The 19,427-nt window shown below is 50.6% G+C and overlaps 1 protein-coding gene and 1 pseudogene across 3 annotated transcripts in view; one reads left to right on the plus strand and one right to left on the minus strand.

The window, feature by feature from the left end:
• Positions 1-6,729: 6,729 nt before the first annotated feature.
• The window catches only part of SIL1 (SIL1 nucleotide exchange factor), a 224,489-nt gene continuing 211,791 nt past the window's right edge, over positions 6,730-19,427 (minus strand). For all 3 annotated transcript variants that reach the window (XM_014529115.1, XM_014529114.1, XM_014529113.1), the window contains exons 8-10: positions 10,638-10,734; positions 10,046-10,210; positions 6,730-7,258 (exon numbers count right to left, since the gene is read on the minus strand). In XM_014529115.1, the coding sequence (XP_014384601.1) occupies positions 6,902-7,258; positions 10,046-10,210; positions 10,638-10,734 (619 nt within the window). In that variant the 3' untranslated portion in view covers positions 6,730-6,901. The remainder of the gene's footprint in view (positions 7,259-10,045; positions 10,211-10,637; positions 10,735-19,427) is intronic.
• LOC106723861 overlaps positions 12,649-19,427 on the plus strand; it is a 13,431-nt pseudogene continuing 6,652 nt past the window's right edge.

Raw genomic sequence — 19,427 nt, forward strand, 5'->3', positions numbered from 1 at the left:
ATAGGTCAAGGTTTGTTTTTTAAAATATGGCTCTCCAGTTGTTGCACCACCACTTACTAAAAAGATGATCCTTTCTCCACTGAAGTGTCTTTGCACCTTTGTCAAAAATCAACTAAGTATATTTGTATGGGTCTATTTCTGAACTCTCTATTGTGATTCATTGATCTGTGTGTCTATCCTTTAGGCAGTGTCTTGATTACTATAGTCTTTGTAGCAAGTCTTAAAATCAGCAAGTGTGATTCTCCAACTTTTTTCTTCTTCAAGATTGGTTTAGCTACTTCAATTCCTTTGGATTTCCATAGAAGTTTTCAAATCAGACTCTTGATATCTAAAAAGTTCCTGCTGGGATTGCATTGACTCTATAGGTCAATTCTGGAGGGACTGACTGATATCTTAACAACATTGAGTCTTCCAACCCAGGAACTCAGTATGTCTCTCCATTTACTTATATCTTTATTTCTTTCATCAGTGTTTTGTACTTTTCAGCATTAAAATCCTTCCCATATGTTGTCAGACTTACATGTATTTCATCTGTTCTAATGCTGTTATAAGTGATATTGTTTTTAAATTTTCATTTCAATATTTTATTGTTTGCATATAGAAATACAATTGATTTTTGTATATTGACCTTACATTTTGTGACCTTGATAAACTCATTGTTAGTTGGGCATTTTTTGTACATTTCATGGGATTTTCTATATTCGAAATCATGTTATCCTTTAATAGAGACAGTTTTATTTCTTCTTTTTCAACCTGAATGCCTTTTATTTCATTTTCTTGCCTTACTGCACTGCCCAGGACTTCTGGTACAATATTGAAAAGGAGAGGCGAGTGGGCATTCTTACCTTGCTCCCAGTCTTAGGGAAAAAGAAGTCAGTCTTTTGACCATTAAGTTTGATGCTTGTTGTAGGTTTTTATGTGGTTTCCCTTCATCAGGTTAAGGAGGCTCCCTTCTATTCCTAATTTGCTGAGAGTTTTTATTATAAATGGATATTGAATTTTGTCAAATGATTTTTCTGCGTTTATTGAGATGATTGTTTCTTTCTTCCATCTATTAATATGGGAATTGAGCTGAACTAGCCTTGCATTCCCGGGATAAGGCCCATTTGGGGATGTTCTGGCATGCTTTTATATACAGAGGTGGGCAAAAGTAGGTTTACAGTTGTATTGTGACATTCTTTTGAGTTCATAAAGCTACTGTAATAATCGTAACCTATCTTTTCCCATATGAACAACTGTAAGCCTACATTTGCTCACCCGTGTTGCCACATTTGATTTGCTATTTATTTTGTTGAGTTTTGCATGGAGGATTTCAGTAGGAACCTTAGAAAAACCTGAAGTCCTCCCTACAGCTTCCAAGATCTCCTCTCTCCAATACCTCCTGTCCTCATTCTTATGAGGGGTATTGTTCCATAGAGTTTTTTTTCTTTTAATATCTTTGTCTGGTATTAGCATCAGAGTAATGCTGGCCCCATGAAATGGGCTTGGGAGTATTTTCTTCTATTTTTAGGAAGAGATTATATAGAACTGGTATTATTTGGGAGAATTTGCCAATGAAACCTTCTGGGCTTGGAGTTTTCTTTGGGAGAAGGTTGTAAACTATGAATTCAATTTCTTCAATATACAGGATATATACAGGATATCTATTCTTGAGTGAATTTTGGTAGCTTGTGTTTATGGAAGGCAGAATAATGGTTCCTCAAAGATATCCACATTCTACTCCCTGGAACCTGTGAATATGTTATGTGACATGGCAAAGGAGAATTAAGGTTGCACATCAGCTAATTTAAAAAAAAAGGGGGGGGAATTATTCTGGATTATCCAGTGGCCCAGTGTTATCACAAGGGGCCTTAATGTGGAAAAGGTCGGCAGAAGAGTCCATCGGAGTGATGTCATAAGAGAACTGTACTTGTTTCTGCTGGCTTTGAAGGAGGAAGGGTCCACAAGCCAAGGAATGCAGGCAGCTTCAAGGAGCCGGAAGAGGCAAGGAAATGGATCCTATTGGAGCTGACAGGGAGGAATGCAATCCTATTGGTGGCTTTGATTTCTATATTGTGAAACTGACAGATTTATGACCTATAAAACTATAAGGTAATTTGTGTTATTTTGAGGCATTAAGCTCATTCTCATTTGTTACAGCAGCAATAGAAAACTAATGCAGTAAAAGGCAGTGTTTTTCAAGGAAATGGTCCATCATTTCTCCTAAGTTGCCTGATTTATGGACTTAAGAGTTGTTTGTAGCATTCACTTATTATCCTCTTAAGTGAATATAGTGATATCCCCTCTTTAAGTCCTGATATTGGTAATTTATGTCTTCTTTTTTCAAAGAACCATATTTTCATTTCATTGATTTCCTCTAGTTATTCTGCCTTCAATTTTATTGGTTTCTCTGCTCTTATCTTTATTATTTCCTTTTCTTATTCTTTCTTTGGGTTTAATTTGCTCTTCCTACTAATTTTTAAAAATTATCTTTGCATTTTTAATATATTAATTGTAAGTTTACATAATTTGATTTTTATTTTTTAACTAATTAATTTTTTAAAAATATGTCTTTATTGATTTTAGAGAGAGAGGAAGGGAGCGGGAGAAAGAAAAACTTCAATGTGAGAGAGAAACATCGATCAACTGACCAGGGACCAAACCCACAACCTGGGCATGTGCCCTGACCGAAAAGCAAACCAGCAACCTTTCAGTGCACAGGATGGTGCCCAACCGAGACACACGGGCCGTGCTGGTTTTTAATAATGGCTGTTGAACAACTAGCTCGCAATGTTTCTACAACCCACAGGGCTTATAGGCTGCTATGAGCTGGCCCCAGCACACTCTGCCTCCACGTTCGTCTTCACACATGACCTCTTCCTCCCTAGCGCCAGACTCTTCCTCCAGCTGCCTATTCAACATCTCCACTTGAATGTCCAACTGAAATCTCAATAAACCTACATCTAAAATAATGTCTACAATAATGCCTCAATCTTTTCTCCTCTACGCTTCTCTCTTCCCTCTTCTGGAACCAGTACCTCCAGGGGCCCAGTTGCTCAGGACCCTGAGTGAAGCTTCATCCATGACCTTCTTTCCTCACACACCACAAGCAGTGTATCAGCTCCTCTCAGCTCCATCTTTAAAATGTATCTGGAGTCTGAGCACATGGCACTGCCTTCTCTATCACCATCACCCTGGTTCAAACCTCATCAACTCTCACCACGGTTCTGCAGTAGACCCTGCACTGGGCTTCTGCTTCTGTCCTTGCCCCTTGGTTGTCTCTTGTTACCACAGCAACAGTGATCCTGTTATAATGTCAGTCATGTTGAGTCTCTCCATGGCTCCCATCTCAAAGAGAGAACTCCCACCTTACTATAGCTGCCAAGATTTGACCTCCCTTGTTGCTTACTCTTCTTCCTGCCACTGAATCTTGCTTTTCTTCCACCTCCTACCAAGTTCCTGCCTGAGGACTTTTGCATCTGCTATTCCCTTGGTCTACAAAGCACTTCCTTCGATCCCCACGACTCACAGCCTGTGTTCTTCCGTTCACACTGTCTACTCAGGGAGGCCTTTTCTAACACTCTTGACCCCTTCTCATGTTTTATTTTTCTGCACAGCTCTTAGCACTCACTGCCTGGCATCGTATTATATACTTATTTGTCGTGGTCTGCCCCTCCCCCGTACTTACCACTTCATGCCCTGGAACAGTGCCTGGCCCTAGTTAGTCCTAAATCAAATTTGTTTTGTGAATGAGTGAGCAGCAGCCAGGAAAATGCCCAAACCCTCCCCTTGGCTCCCGGCTCCATCACGATCAGGCTATGCTCTTTGGCAAGGCTAACAAGGCACTGGAGAATGTGGTGCCCTTGACCCCTGTGGCTCCACCTTGAGCCACTCGGCCCCTCACCCCATCACTTCCTCCAGCTACACTGAACTTGGGGTTCCTCAAATGGACCTCTTTCTCTCACCTCAGGCCTTCCTACATCTTCCAGGGGCTGGAATCCCTTCCCCCTTTCACCTGGCTTGTTTTTCAAGCACATTCAGGTCTCAGCTTGGCTACTACCAGTTCTGGGAGGCCTTCCCTGACCTCCTCGGCTCTGACTGAGCAAGGCTTCCCCATCACGTCCATGTCACAGTGGGACTACTGTCCCCCACCAGACTGTGAGCTGCCTGAGAGCAGGGCCTGTGACTTACTAATCTCAGAACCCCGGGGCCTAACACTGAGTAAGTGCTCACTAAATACAATCTGAATGAAAGAATGAATGAACAAGAAAACTATTAAGAACCAAGCCTGCTAAGAGACGGGATGGGGGACCTAGGACCACCATCCCACTCCCCATTCCTGTCATCCTCCCACACGGAAGGCCTGGCTCAGCCCCGTCCAGCAGCAGGGAACCAACAGTCAGCCAGAGCCTAGGAGGAGCCCACAAGTCACAGCTCTCAGCCAGTCCTTGCCATGAGGCCGAGAGCCCTACAGCCCCACAGCATGAGGGGCGGGAGGAGAGGAAAGCAGCCTGAGGCCCTGGTAGGAAGAAGTCACATCACCCCAAGTACTAGTGGCTAAGAGTCCCCCATTACCATTTCCTGCCTAACTTCAAACCCAGGTCACATTCCTTGGCCACAGTTCCCAGGATGGCACTCAAAGGGAGGCAGAGAAGGGCTCCTTCTAGACCCGCACACAACAATTAATGATGAACCGGTGGAACCAGAACCCACACCCAAGCAGCGTGAGCCCAAGCCCTTGGTCACATGGCTGCCTGTCTCCTAGGTGGGTCTGCTACATGGCCCAGGACCAAGCAATCAGACATCCAGCACTAACTAGATGAGGCCAATGAGAACACCCAGTGGACCAAACTTCACCATTTTTTATGCCTTGTTTGTATGTAGAGGGAGGAGGGGGGAGCAGCAGTCCACTGCTCAACCTGTGGGCGCAGCAGCCTGGCACTGATCTGGTGTCCCTCACCACAGACCCCAGAGGCTCTTCCTCAGCCCCAGGGACCGCCGGCCCCATCCCCTAAGAGCTCCTGGTCCAAAGTCCCCTTTCTGTAGCATCCCAGTGGATAGAAGTCCTCAATTAGGCCTCTACTAGTCTAACTCCTTCCAAGGGGACCCCTGCTCATATCCCAGATCAGACCCTGGTGGTTACAGAGGCCTCCAGGGCTGGGGATCCTCAGCCCCAGCCTGACAGTGCCCCAGGATCTCACAGGGTCTCCTTCCACAGCTGCCCACATTCCTGCCAGCCCCTGCTCAGGGTGCACCTGCTCCTGCGGCCTCAGCACTCACCCCTGCCAGGAGGCTCAGACCAAACTCAGCCCCAAACCCAGGCTCTCCCCATGTCTCACCTTCCGCCTTTCTCAAATCCACCTGCAGGGTCTGCTGTCATCTTTAAAGTGACTCGACTTTGGCCTGAGCCAGGCCCTGGCACCTCCTTTCTGGAGCCTACCCTGCTTTGCCATAGAACAGCTGCTCTGCCATCTCTCCTGGCCCTCCCATTACTGTCTGTCAAATTAAACACAATTCCCTTCTGAGCTGCACATCCACACTTTCCACAGCGTGATCAGCCCAGCAAATCCCAGCTCTGCCTCTCACAAGCTGTGTGACATTAGGCAGATCATTTGGCCTCTCGGAGCCATGATTTTCTCATCTATAAAATGTACTTTGAAAGCTACTGAGAGATTCTAAAGGCAGTGAGGCAGAATCCAACATTTGATAGACTTCGGGTCTGATCCTCACTTTGCTGGAACCCTGCGGCTTCCTACGCTGGTGGAACAGGCTCCTGCCTCCTCCAGCCCACGTGGGCAGCTCTGGGCAGGCAGCAGCTCTCTTTCAAGCTCCTGTGTGCTGTGGCATGAGGAGAGCAGGAGAAGGTCTGAGGCTAAGCAAAGGGACTTCAGGGAAGTAAGTACTCGGTGTCCCCTCAGCATAGGGAAGTTGAGATTTCTACATGCAGGCGGAGGGGCTGCCTGAACAGCAGGAGTGAGCCTCTGGTGCATTGGGAAAGGCTGATAAACAAACGCACCAGAATCCAAATCAGGAAGGCCCGGAGCTGGGGTTGCCGTGGCAACCTGCAGTAGGCTCCCAGCCTCTCTGAGATGGGGGCAGGGACTTGTCAGATTCGGCTGCCCCTGCCTCCAAGGCCTCCTCCTTGGGCTCTGCCCAGCTCCACACGGACACAGAGGGGCAAAGGCACAGAGAGGCAGGCCTGGGCTCCCACTACCAGCTTTAGTGAGGCCCCTCCTCTCCCAGGGTGAGGCTTATACCCAAGAGCCCCCAGAGTGAAACAAGCCCCTCCCAGCATCCTCCACCACCAGGTCCCAGCACCACTCACTCAGCCCAGCCCATCAGCATCCCTCATGTGGTGATGCCCTCAGGCTTCTCCAGGACCAGCGGCCTGAAATCTATTACTTGGTACAAGGTAGAGGGGGCAGGGAGATAGCCCCAGACTTCCCCTCATAGCAGGGTGGGGGAGGGACAGCACAGGTGCCAGGCACTGGGGTATTACTTTATGCGCGTTTTCTCTCATTTAATGGCATAACCTTTGACAGATGAGGAAACAGGCTCAGAAAAGTTAAGTGACTTGACAAGGTCACAGAGCCACTGGGTGGTAAAAGCTATGTTCCAGCCAGAGTTTTCCAACTTCTGAGCCTGGATCCTTCCAACTGGGGGGCCTGTTACTAGATGCCCTGGGCTGACCATGCAGCATGTCACCAAGGGCTGTGCCCAGTCCACACAGATACACAGTAGACAGACAGATAATGACCTTCACGCCTCCATTTAATGGCCAGTCCAGCACTGTCCCGCTGATGCCCAGACCCCAGTAGGGAAGCCCTCCATCCTGCCTGCTGTCCCCTGAAGAACCCATCCAAACTGGTACCTCTCAGTCTTACTAGCAGTTCCAGTCTAGTCTCAGTCTTAGGGGGCAGCCTCATCTCAGCTCCTTCAGCAAACTGTTGATAGAGCCCAGCAGTTCCCAGAAGTAGCCCTCATCCTCGCCATCTTGGAGCTCCTGGGCGGCTAGCACCTGGTATTCAGCCTGCAGACTGGCCAGCGTCCTGCCGAGCTTGGGGTCCTGATGGTAGTGGTCCCTGCAGGTGACCAGGAGGGCACCCAGTGTCTGCAGCACCTTTTCACGGGCATCATGTTCAGGCAGCGCCAGCAGGTGGGCAGTGATCTCACACCAGCCTTGTTCTCGCAGGCTTGGCAGGAGGTGCACCTGGCGATATTGCTGCAGCTTCTCTGGGGACGTCTCCTGGGTCAGCTTGGCCTCCTCCTCGGCAAACATCTGCCATCCGCATGGCCAGGTGACAGGGGTCGGGTGGGGAGGAGAGAACACACACAGAGAGCAGTCAGCCCTGCCCTTCAGATGTGAAGGCACATGGCTGACCTGTGAGTTCGAACCCTCTTCCTTCATCCCCTTGGACCTCAAAGGCCCTTCATGGGAGAAGGCCAGCAGGATTCATGGCTTCACACATACTCCCCCACCTACCTATCTATCCATCCATCCACTCATCCAAACAACTGTGCAGTGTGCCAGATGCTGGAGACATAAAGATGGAGACAGGGTCCCCGCCCTTGAGGAGCTCAGGGTCTAGCAGGAGAATAAAAGTTAACTGAGTAATTCCTAAAGAGCATAATAAATTCAGTCCAGCAGTGTAGTGTGGTGCCAGCCCAAGACCAGTCAGCTGTCAGTGCTGGAGTGGGAATGTGAACCAGCTAGGGCTTCCCTGAGCCGTGAGGGATGTGTGGGAGTTGTCCAAGGATAAGGATGGAGTGGGGGGTCCACACACAGGAGGGTGATAACAATGCCTGGGCCCACCTCATTTTGAAGAATGGCAGGTTAGCCCTGGCTGGTTTGGCTCAGTGGATAGAGCATCGGCCTGCGGATTGAAGGGTCCCGGGTTCAATTCCGGTCAAGGACACATGCCCGGGGTTACAAGCTCGATCCCCAGTAGGGGGCATGCAGGAGGCAACCGATCAATGATTCTCTCTCATTATTGATCTTTCTCTCTCTCTCTCTCTCTCTCTCTCTCTCTCTCTCTCTCTCTCTCCCTCTCTCCCTCTCCCTCTCCCTCTCCCTCTCCCTCTCCTTTCCTCTCTGAAATAAAAAAAAAAAAAAGAATGGCAGGTTATGCTGGTTGATGGGACACAACAGACAGAGCCCTGAGTGTCCCTCCAAGGAGGATGGCCTCCAGGCTGAGGGTCTGGAGAGCTGAGGAACGCCTGGGCAGCCCCATCAGCAAAATATGGTGGAACCAACGCTGCCAGAGGCGGCAAAGGGAACACCTGAAACCTGACAATATGGCAGCTCATTTCAAAGGTCAGAGGAAGGCTATGCAGAGGTGGAGGGTTGGCAGGGGTGGCAATGCCCCATATGGGCTGTACTAAATGTCCTGCAAGGAGTCTCTGCCCTAACTCCAAGGAGAATGAGGCATGCAGGGTACAGAGAAGGCAAGAGGGGAGCCCAGGAAAGATGAGGGGCCACAGGAGACCACATGATGGCCTTGGGGCACACTGGGGCTGGTGGAGGAAGCTGGGGGGCGGGAGGGGTCAGCATCCTGGAACAAGAAAAGCTCACGACCATCCCGTCTGGCTAGTTCTTCACTCCTGGGGAACAGAGAAGCCCTGACTGCCTCCAGCACAGAGAATGCTGACATCTTCCTAAAGCCTCTGCTGCAGGAGGTGGCTGTCTGTGTACTGTTTGCCGAGAGACACCAGTCCCTCCCTGATCTTCACAGCACCCAGGACTCCAGGACTGAGCCAATGTCAGTGCCACCATGCCAGGGCTGGGGGCCGTGAAGAGACACCCAAGGCAACAGAAGAAAGAGATCAGGCTCTCTCTCCAGCCAGTGTTCATGTCCTTCTCCAGGCCTGTTGGCCCACATCCAGGATGTCAGCTGTGCCTGGGCCTTATTAATTGGATGTGAGCACCACATGGCTGCCTGCTGTTCTGGGTTCTGCAGCTTAAAGGGGGAGAGAGGGAGAGAGGGAGAAAAGGAGAGAAGGAAAGAAGGAGAGAGGGAGGGAGAGAGAGGGGGGGAGAGAAGGAAAAGAGGGAGGGAGGGAGAGAGACAGGGAGGGAAGAAGAAGGGAGGGAGGGTGAGAGAGGGAGGGAGAGGGGGGAGGGAGGGAGACTGAGAGACATGACAGGCCAAGAGAGTCAGAGAGGGCAAGCACACAAAAGCAATAGCTGACAGAGAAGCAGCAATGGACAGCCCTGACCCGCAGCAAAGCACAGGGGGGAGGGGCAGGGAGGAGGGATGGGCCCCTCAGCCTCCAACACTCAGCAGCGGTTCCAGCAGCTGGCCAGCCCTGCTCCACCAATCCGCAGCCTGGCTGTTCTTGGGAGAATGACAGGCAGCTGAAAAGGCCCTGCCAATGCTCGCTGCAGCAGATGAACTAAGAATCCAGGCCTAGCTGGTTTACTCTATCCATAATTAAGACACTTTTTAGTCTCACAAAGACCAAAGTGAGCCAGGCACCAAGTCTCTCCGGGTGGCAAGCACCTGGGGTCCCCAGGGCCTTCCAGGGCAGCCATTCTGAGCCCCTGCCCAGAGCCAAAGCTCTCAGAGTAGGCAACTCCAGGTTTCTAGAATCTTAAGATTCAGCATCATTCCAGCCCTTGGCTCCTTGGTCCCTTGGCTGTTGTCATGGCTCCTAGACACAGCTGCTCTATCCCTCTTGCTCCTCATCACCCCACCCTATGCTTCAGCCTTAAATGAGGGGCACACCCAGACTATTTCTGGCCTTCGATCACACTGATCCTGAGTTTGCACACTTGGCTCGGACCGCTGCCAGCACCTTCTCTTTCTCCTTCCTCATCAGCCTCAGGTTTCAGCCCAGCAGTCATTTCCCACAGGACATCCTCCCTGATGTCTTGGAAATACTGGGTTTGGAGCCCTGAAGTGGGGCCCCACAGCATCCCTGTCTGCCCAGATCAGAGCTGGCATGTTTGCTCCAAAGCACTTACTAATGAGGATGAAGGGATGAATGAAAGAGACATGGGGGGGACCAGGATCGAATGGTCACAAGCAAACACAGTGAGAGGGAGGCAGGGCAAGCGGGGACTCACCTTTTCAGTGACCAGGTCGTAGAGCAGGGTGACCACGCGCACAGCCAGCACCTCTGTGCCCTTCTCCTGCACCAAGCTCCGCAGGACCTGCAGGCCCCCCAGCTTCAGGAACTGCTGCTGGGCATAGGGGAAGTGTCGCAGTAGGGAGCACAGTGCAAACAGGACCTGGGGAGGCACACATCCAGATGGGTGAGGGGCCAATCAGAGCTGGCCCTGCCCCAGGCCCAGAAAAGGCAGCTGTAAGTGTACCAACCATCTCAGCTCGGCTCCCATTCTTCCTGGCTCCATCCACTACCCTCAGGGACAGCTACACCCCAGAACTCAGGACTGGGAGAGCCAGACACCTTCAATATCACCCAGTGGACAAATCGAGGCCCAGTGCAGGCCGCCAGGGTGTGGGACTCAAAACCACACGTGGGAGCTACATCCAGGCCCCCAGATGCCTTGGGATGCTGCTGTGATACTTTGAGTGAGTGGGACCTCTCCGCCTATGCCCCCCAAAGTGACATGCACAGCCTGGAAAGGGACCAGTGCCTTCCAGGCTCCACAGGTGTGCTGGGGGCTGGGCAGGAGGAAAGGAGCAGAATCCCACCTTCTTCTTTGCAGTGAGAGGCTGCTCCGTAGCCAGGATGACCAGCAGCTTCTGCAGGGCTCCACCCTCGATGGCCTCCACCTGGACCTTTGGGTTGCTATGGAGGGTGGGAAGAGGAAGCACAGAAAAGCATGACTTGGCACCTATTCACCAAGTTGGGGCAACACCACTGTGCCCAGCCCAGGGATCTGGGTGGTCAGAGAGTTGACACCACACCAGCCATCCCTTGGGAGAAACAAGGTGTGCAAGGGGGTGGGGGGAGGTTCTCCCCTCTGGACAAGCTAGAACTGAGATGGGGAAACAGAGGCTGATTAGTGTGGATCCACCTGGGTACAATGACCTATGGCACAAACGACAGGGTCAAGTGCCCCCATGCCAGTCTCCCCTCCCCAGCAGCCAGCAGGCTGGGGTGTTTTAAAAAAGGAAATCACATCTACCACTTCAAGATCCTTCTGATGCTCAGGGTGCTACATCTATGGCCCTGCTATGGAAAGCCTTCGTCCACCTTCCCCAAGCCAGTGTTGGGTGCTCCTCTTTCAATGACTCTAGGCCCATCACACACTGCGGGGCAATTACTAATGGGGTCCCCTAGACAGGAACCCGTTCTTTTTCTCTCCTCTCCTGGGCGGAGCACACACACAGCACATAGTGAACGCTGTGGTAGGAAGATAACAAGAAAACACAAGATCCAGGGAGCCTCTGCATCCCTATGCAGATCCTGAAACAGGACCAACCCAGTGCCTCCCCACCAGCCCTCCACTCTCTGAGAGCAGCTGCTGCGATGTTCTCTATCCCTGTAACCTCAGCGTTGAGCACAGGGCCTGCCATGGCCTAGGACCCTGAACAATAGGGAATGAATGAATAAACATATTTATACCATAATTGTGCCAACCAACAAACAGGCAGTGCTAAACCCCTCAGCACCCAGGGCTGCCTCTGGAACTCCTCTCCCCATTCTAGGCTGGGCAGCGTAATGAGAGTCAAACACTTCAGGCACAGCCCTCCTGGATGAAAGGACGCTGGGCCTGGAAGGGTGCCAGGGAGGGCACATGGCAGGGAACCCCAGCAGGATACCCTTTTGCAGGATCCTTGCTTTCTCAAATCAAATTAGTGATCAATTAAAGAGCAAGTGCCAAACACAGGGACCTATGTTTTTAGGCCCTTGAGGAAGGTCAAGGCTCCCTCACCAGCCACTTCTGAGGCTTCCGAGAAAAAAGGCAGCAGGCACATAAAAAGCCTGAGGCCAGCAGCAAAGGGAAGGGCAAGGCCAGAGATCAGACAGCCCAGAGAGGGTACCAAGTCTCCATCAGGCGCTGGCTGCCTTCCCTTAGAATGGCCACCAGCTCCCTGGAGGCCCCAAAAGGGCCTGGTTCCTCCTAACCCCCAACCTTGGCAGGGGGTCCTCATGGCATGAGGCAGGGTGTTAAAAATCAGAGGGAGAAAGCTCCTGGTCCAAACCCCAGAGAAAAATGGAGGCAGGTAATAAGAGTGTTTACACTGCTGCTTGCTGGAGAGGCCCTGGCACAGAGCAGGCACTCCCTAAGTGCTGCCGAACGGCATAGTGATGGCTCCCCTTCTATTCCTACCTGGCACCAGCTTCAAGGTTCAAGCAGACTCAGCACACTAAGCCAGAGAGGACATGCAGGGTGGGTGCCAGCCTGTCCCATTGTAACTCCACTCGTGTCTGAGGAGCAGTCTGGAGGCAGGCTGGGGTCTCTGGGGAAGTGAGGCTGACAGCTCCTGTCCAGACAGGCAGGTGGGCGCCGATGCATGGGGGACTGGGAGCTGAACCTCTCCTCTGCCCCTGCTCCCCCAACTTGAGAAAGGCAGCTGCTTCATCAAAGTGTGAGCTAATTAGGGCTGTCTCTGCCATCATGTGCCCGAGGAACGCTCCCCGCAACAGGCAGGGTCTAGGAAAAGACAAGGACCACAGAAATGGCAAATGCTGCCTCCCAAGGAAGGGGGTTCTGCCAGGCCCGACACTGCATCAGCCTCGGGGAGGACCACTGATATGCCCCATCCTCAGGGGACTGCAGAGTGGCAGAGACAAGGCCCTCCAAACACAGCACAAAGCTTCACCCTTGTCCTCAGATCTACTGAGAACAAGACCCAGAGACGAGACAATCACCCAGCCAACCCGAGAAGGTAAGAGCAGAGCTCAGGACAGAGCAGGAATCCAAGGAGACCTGGCCTGAGCACATGGGGTTCAGCTTGGGCACCTCCCAGAGCAGCAGCCCTACCACCAACAAAAGGTATAGGGGATAGACAGCATGATAAAGAAGGCAAGAGCACACAATGGAATAAAGACATCTCTTCAATAAATGGCGTTGGGATAACTGGACAGCTACATGTAAAAAAATGAAACTAGACCACCAACTTACACCATACAAAATAATAAACTCAAAATGGATAACAGATTTAAAGGTAAGTTGTGAAACAATAAAAATCCTTGAAGAAAGCATAGGCAGCAAAATCTCAGACATTTCACGATACAATACCCAGGGCAAGAGAAACAAAGGGGGAAAAATGAACGAATAGGACTACATCAAACTAAAAAGCTTCTGCACAGCAAAAGAAACCAGCATCAAAATGAAAAGGGACCCACTATATGGAATAACATATTGGCCAATGATACATCTGATAAAGGATTAATATCCAAAATGCATAAAGTACTCATACAACTCAACAAAAGGAAGACAAACAATCCAATAAAAAAAGTAAATGAACAGAAGACCTAAATAGACACTTCTCCAAAGAGGTTATCCAGATGGCCACGAGACATATGAAAAATGCTTCAACGTCACTAATCATCAGAGAGATTCAAATTAAAACGCCAATGAGGTACTACCTCACACCTGCCAGAATGGCTACCATCAATAAATCAACAAACAGTAAGTGCTGGCAAGGATGTGGAGAAAAAGGAACCCTAGTACACTGCTGGTAGGAATGCAGACTGGTACAGCCACTATAGAAAACAGTGTGGAGTTTCCTCAAAAAATTAAAAATGGAACTGCCATTTGACCCAGTAATCCCAATTCTAGTAAGATAGCCTAAAAAGCCTAAAACACCAATCAGAAAGAATGTATGCAATCCTATGTTTATAGCAGCATATTCTACAATAGCTAAGATCTGGAAACAGCTCATGTGCGCATCAGTAGATGAATGGATTTAAACACTGTGGTACATTTACACCATGAAATGCTATGTAGCTGTAAAAAATAAGGATCTCTTACCCTTTGAGATAGCATGAAGGAACCTGGAGATTATCATGCTAAGTGAAATAAGTCAGTCAGAGGAAGACAAGTATCACATGATCTCACTTATATCTAACTAGAGGCCCGGTGCATGAAATTTATGCACTCAGGGGGGGTCCCTCAGCCTGGCCTGCTTCCTCTTGCAGTCAGGGAACCCTTGGGGGGGGATGTCCAACTGACGGCTGAGACCCGCTCTCCGTGCAGGCAGTCGGACATCCTTAGTGCTGCCGCCACCGCCGCTGTGCTTGCCAGCCATGAGCGGTGCTCCCCCTGTGGGAGTGCAATGACCACGGGGCGGGGGGCCCAGCATCATAGCGACCAGTTGTTCCACCTGGGGCCAAGACCGGATCTCCAACATCCCCTGCGGGGTCCCAGATTGCGAGAGGGCACAGGCCAAGGGACCCCACTGGTGCACGATCGGGCCGGACAGGGATGCAGGAGGGCTCCAGGGCATATCCGGCCAGTCTCACTCAGTCCTGATCAGCCCAGTCCCGATCAGCCTGACCCCAGCAGCAAGCTAACCTACCAGTTGACTGTCTGCCCCCTGGTGGGCAGTGCACATCAGAGTGAGCGATTGAGTGACCTTAGCGTTATCATTAGCATATTACGCTTTGATTGGCTGAACAGATGACCAGACACTTAGCATATTAGGCTATCATATAGGATGAACAAAATAAATGGACAAAATGAAAGCATGCAACAGACTGAGGAACCTCAGAGGGAAGGGAGTGGGGGTAGGGAAGAGATCAGCCAAAGCACTTGCAAAGGGGGCAGGCATGGACTGTGTAGGCAAATACTTGGGATCCTCCAGAGAAAGAATAAGCTGATTGGGAGTCAAGAAAAGATGCCAAAAGCCAATAGGAGATATGGCTTCCTTGGTACTTTCATGGGAGCCCCGATGTAAGTTAGAGGGGGCCTGACTCTGTCTTAGGCAAGATGGAGAGGCAAGCCACTGCCAGGCAATTGCTTCGAGAAGCCCCATGCAGGACAGATCCTTGGGGAAGCTCAGCCTGCTCTCTGTCACTCAACACTGAGCAGCCAGGGTTCACAGCAGATGCTATTTACTGGTTTAGAAGTGAATGAATAAATGAATGGCTTGTAACTTTAGGCCAGACCAGGTGGCTCTGAACCTAAGGTCTGTGGGGTTCTACAAGAGCCAGGAGAGCTGCATAGGAGAGGTGAGACTACAGGAAGGGGACAGCATGATCATGTGTGTAGAGGCGAGGAGACTGTTCAGTGGAAGGCTTCCCTGGAGAGTCATAAAAATTGGGCTGAGAGGTGCAGCTCACCTGATACCAAGAGGCCAAGCTGGACACAGTGCCAGCAGGTCTGCTGGCTGGGACCAAGATGAGGCGACGTAGGACCCAGACACCACCCAGCAAATGGAACCTGCTCCTATTCTTACTTCAGCCCACACCCAGGGAAAAACCATAAGTTGGAAACAAGTGCCTCCAGGTGTCAGACACCAGAGAGAGCCCTGGAGCAAGATTCATCTCAGGACAGTGATGTGGGTGGGGGAGGGGGAGGGGAGCAGTGGCGGGGAACAGGAGTTGAGCTAGGAGACACGCTGAACCAGGCACAGCCCACCACTCCCAGGTCAGGCTGTTTCTGGCTACGTGGCGCTGTGCCTGTACCTGCCCAGCATCCCTTCTTCCCCATCTCCTAGCACTGACACTTTCCTTCCTTCGAGACTGCTGCTTCTCCCACTCCTGTGGTCCTGATGGGGTGAGTCTCAACTCCCCAGGCTGCAGGGGAGAGCTTGTGGCCCAGTGCTGGCAACCATGGCCTCAGTGGGTCCCCCAGGACTAGGCAGTCAGAGCCCTTCAGTCTTCCACACAGGAGTCAGGACAGAGGAAAGTTCTCTTCTCCACAAGGTAAGGTGGCTGTAAGCCAAGAGCACCTACAGCTTTGCCAGCAGTAGCCAGGCCCATTTACAGTACCCAACCCAAAGGGGAAAGCCCATTTACAGTACGAGAGAACAGAGCTTAAGGCACAGGCGAAGGAAACCAGAGAGGATAAGAGAAAGCCTGATGCCTTTTGTCACTTGCTGAAATCGCTTTCATAAAGCAATTAATCCCCTTGTTCTCCTGCAGCAGTTCGGAAGGACCTGGTCAGTAAAGCAGACTGTGGCCATGTGGGCTCGGCAACCCCGGGCCCACGCGCTGCCGCCTTTCCTCCTGACCAGCTTCAGTGAGGGCCCCACATGAATCTGGGCCCTACCGAGGCTCAGGGCTTCAGTGGCTCGGTGAACACCTCAGGGTCAAATACAACACCCTCTGAAAACAGCCTTTTACGCTGCCCAGTCAAGGAGCTGAGGAAGCACCGCAGGGGGAGCCTGGGAGAGACAAGGCCTGCATTTCCGATGGCGGCGCTCCGTCCACCCAGGCAGGGACAGCAGAGGCCAGTTGTTTCTTGAGCACGGCGCTCGTCCATCCAGGCAGGGACAGCAGAGGCCAGTTGTTTCTTGAGCAATGTGGCCAGAGGGTCAGACACCAACATGCTCTCAGAGCCTCTCCCCCGAGGCAGCTCTGCCTTGGGCTCTGAACACTCACTGCTGTGTGCTTTTGGGGCGGAAATACCCAAAATAGCGTAGAGTGAGGTACAAGGGCCAGGGCCTGGAGAACCCTTGGTGAGAATCCTGTGAACAATGGCTGATGACCTCAGATAAGTCCCTTTACTTCCGTATCCTCACCTGTGAGGCAGAGCTAAAACTACCCTGTGCTAAAGAGAGAATAGCTAATAATGCCAAAATGCTAGCTGAAGCTTTGTGACAGAAAGATTATGATTATAGTGGGTTTGCTACCCAAAGAGGCCAGACCAGTACCTTGAGAGCACAGCTTTATTTAGCCCAGATGCCTGGGGCACATATAGCTGGCCTCATACCCCTTCCAGCCTACAGAATCTGGACCAGAGCTACACCCCTTGCCTGGGGTGAGGTTTGGGGGGGGCGGGGTGTCTTGATGGATAGAAGATGGATGTCCTGACAGTTGGAGATTGAGAGAGTTAAAAGAGCAGGGGCCTGGCAAGCCTCTTAGTGACATTAGTGGCACGGGTGTGCTCAAAGTCAACAAAAGGATATTAAGGATGTAGCTCGTAGCTCGTAGCTCGTCTCTGGCGAGTTAAATGAGAATAAACCTTGTTCAGGGCTAAGCAGGCTGGACTGAATAAATACCATTAGCACTTGGATTACTGGGATGTTCACAATCAGCAGGCGAGTCAGCTGCCTGTGTGCAGAGGGACAGCAGCAGCAGCTGCTAATCTGTAGACTTGGGGGGTGGGGGTGGGGATTGCAGAAATGAAGTGATTACATTTGCAGAAACCAAACCGTTTGGGTCCGAGTGCCTGATGTGGGTAATCTCCCAAGGGTCAAAGGTCATCCTTTAGCTAACCAAAGCTGAGCAAGTGTTGGGGGTGGGGGTGGAGGAGCGATCTTAGGGTGTGCAGCCAAGCCTGGCTGGGGGTTGGGGGAGAGGGCATGAGAATGCTGCCCACTTCAGGTATAGGAGTGGCTTCATAATTTTCAGGCCCAGTGCAAAGTGAAAATGTAGGGCCCTTGTTAAAAAACTGTAAGGAATTTCAGGTGGCAAGGGCAGAGCATTAAACCAAGCCAGACCCTTTTCAGTGTGGGGTCTTGTGCAGCCGTACAGGTCACACAGCCACAAAGCAGGTGCTGCTGGCACCAGGGGTGTGTGCACAGAAACAGAGAACACACAGAAATCCTGCTGGGTTAATCAGAACAACAAGGGCTGAAAAAAAAAAAAAGAGGAGAAAAACTGGAGAAGGCAGAGCTCTGGGATGGGAAATAAGGACTAGGCTGAGGTTAGATGGCTGCAGAAACACGAAGGTAGAACCCTGAAGCAGAGCACGTGTCACCAGAGTCCCAGTCCAAGCCGTGGACACAGGACACATTGGGGTATGTACTCTCTCATGAGTCTTCAATATTTCTAAGTACAGCAATGTCATTTCTTTTTAATTGCTTAATAACAGAGGGAAAAGCTGCTATTATTCTGAAATGCTCCAGGAGCAGATGCTGTGCAGTGGGGAAAGAGGGCATATCTCGGGATATGTGGTCAGGCTTACTCATTTGCAATCCTGCCTGATGAAGTTGTACATGCTCATCTTCTTGCTCAGAGAGGATTCTTCTCTGGTGACCTGACCTTGTTTGTGCCCTAGTGTATGGCCTTGATCATCTGTGAAACACAAGGAGTGGCAGAGTGCGTAATCCTGAAACAGGTCGGTTCATTAGGGATCTATACTAACCTACCATCTAGGGATTAATGGGGCTAAGCAATTAATTAATCATCAAGATGGAAACAACTGCCAACTTGAATATAAACAGAACAGGTTCACCAAAAATAATAAATGCCACATACAACTCTTCCACAGGAGAAACAAAACATCCAGCTTGTAATGGGCCTTATACCACTTAAGTGTGAAGGGAACCACAATGGGCTCTTCAGAAGTTCCATCTGTTACTGGGAGAGGGCAAGGGTGTCACTGGACTGTTCATATACAGTCCCCAACCAGAAGCCAGTCATGTAAGCAAATGTGGATAGCCACAATTCACCACAATGACAGCTCTTACAAGAATATCTCTAGGATCTCCTTACACACACACACACACACACACACACACAACACACAATCTGCCCACCTCTGGAGAGATAAGAAGGCCTCAGAGGGAAGGCAATCAAAGAATCTTCCTGACAGACATCTGGTAGCTCTCAAACATAGCTCTGCATCACAATCATCTGGGGCATTTTTCCCTTAAAACATTTCAGACACAACACTTAAGAAATTACAGAAAATTACACAGGAAAAGTAACTTACAGTAACTTAAGTTGCAAAATAGTAAAAGGACTCTCATCAAGAGTCACCAATTGGCCCAGCTGGTGTGCTCAGTGGTTGAGCATTGACTTATGAACCAGGATGTCACGATTCGATACCTGATTCCCAGTCAGGGCACATGCCCAGGCTGTGTGCTTGATACCCAGTAAGGGGTGTGTAGGAGGCAGCCAATCAATGATTCTCTCTCATCATTGAGGTTTCTATCTCTCTCTCCCTCTCTATTCCTCTCTGAAATCAATAAAAAATATATATTTCCGAGGTCGACCAAGATGGCGGCATAGGTAAACACCGGAGACTGCTGCTGCAAACAACCACTTCAAAAATACAACTAAAAGACAGAACGGACATCACCCAGAACCACAGGAAGGCTGGCTGAGGAGAGACTCTTCAACTAGAAGGAAAGACAACAGCATACCGAGGCTCAGAGGAGGCGCAGTGTGGAAAATACTCAGGTGCGGAGGTGCGCGCGCAAAGCGGGCTGGTGGCTGAGGGCGCGGTTGTCGTTTTCAATCAGGAGGGAGTCTCAGACTCTGAGCTCCAGATCCGGGCAAGTCTCTAGGGACTCAGACTCAAACGGGAGAAGCGGGATTGTCTGGCAGCAGTTGGAATGTGAGGGCAGCTTTCTCTCCGAGGTTTGCAGCGGTTCCTGGGGTTCTGAGAAGCAGAGCCTCTGGGAACAGGACTGAGA

Source organism: Myotis brandtii, unplaced genomic scaffold (assembly GCF_000412655.1).
Source record: "Myotis brandtii unplaced genomic scaffold, ASM41265v1 scaffold668, whole genome shotgun sequence".
In the NCBI taxonomy this organism is placed as follows: Eukaryota; Metazoa; Chordata; class Mammalia; order Chiroptera; family Vespertilionidae; genus Myotis; species Myotis brandtii.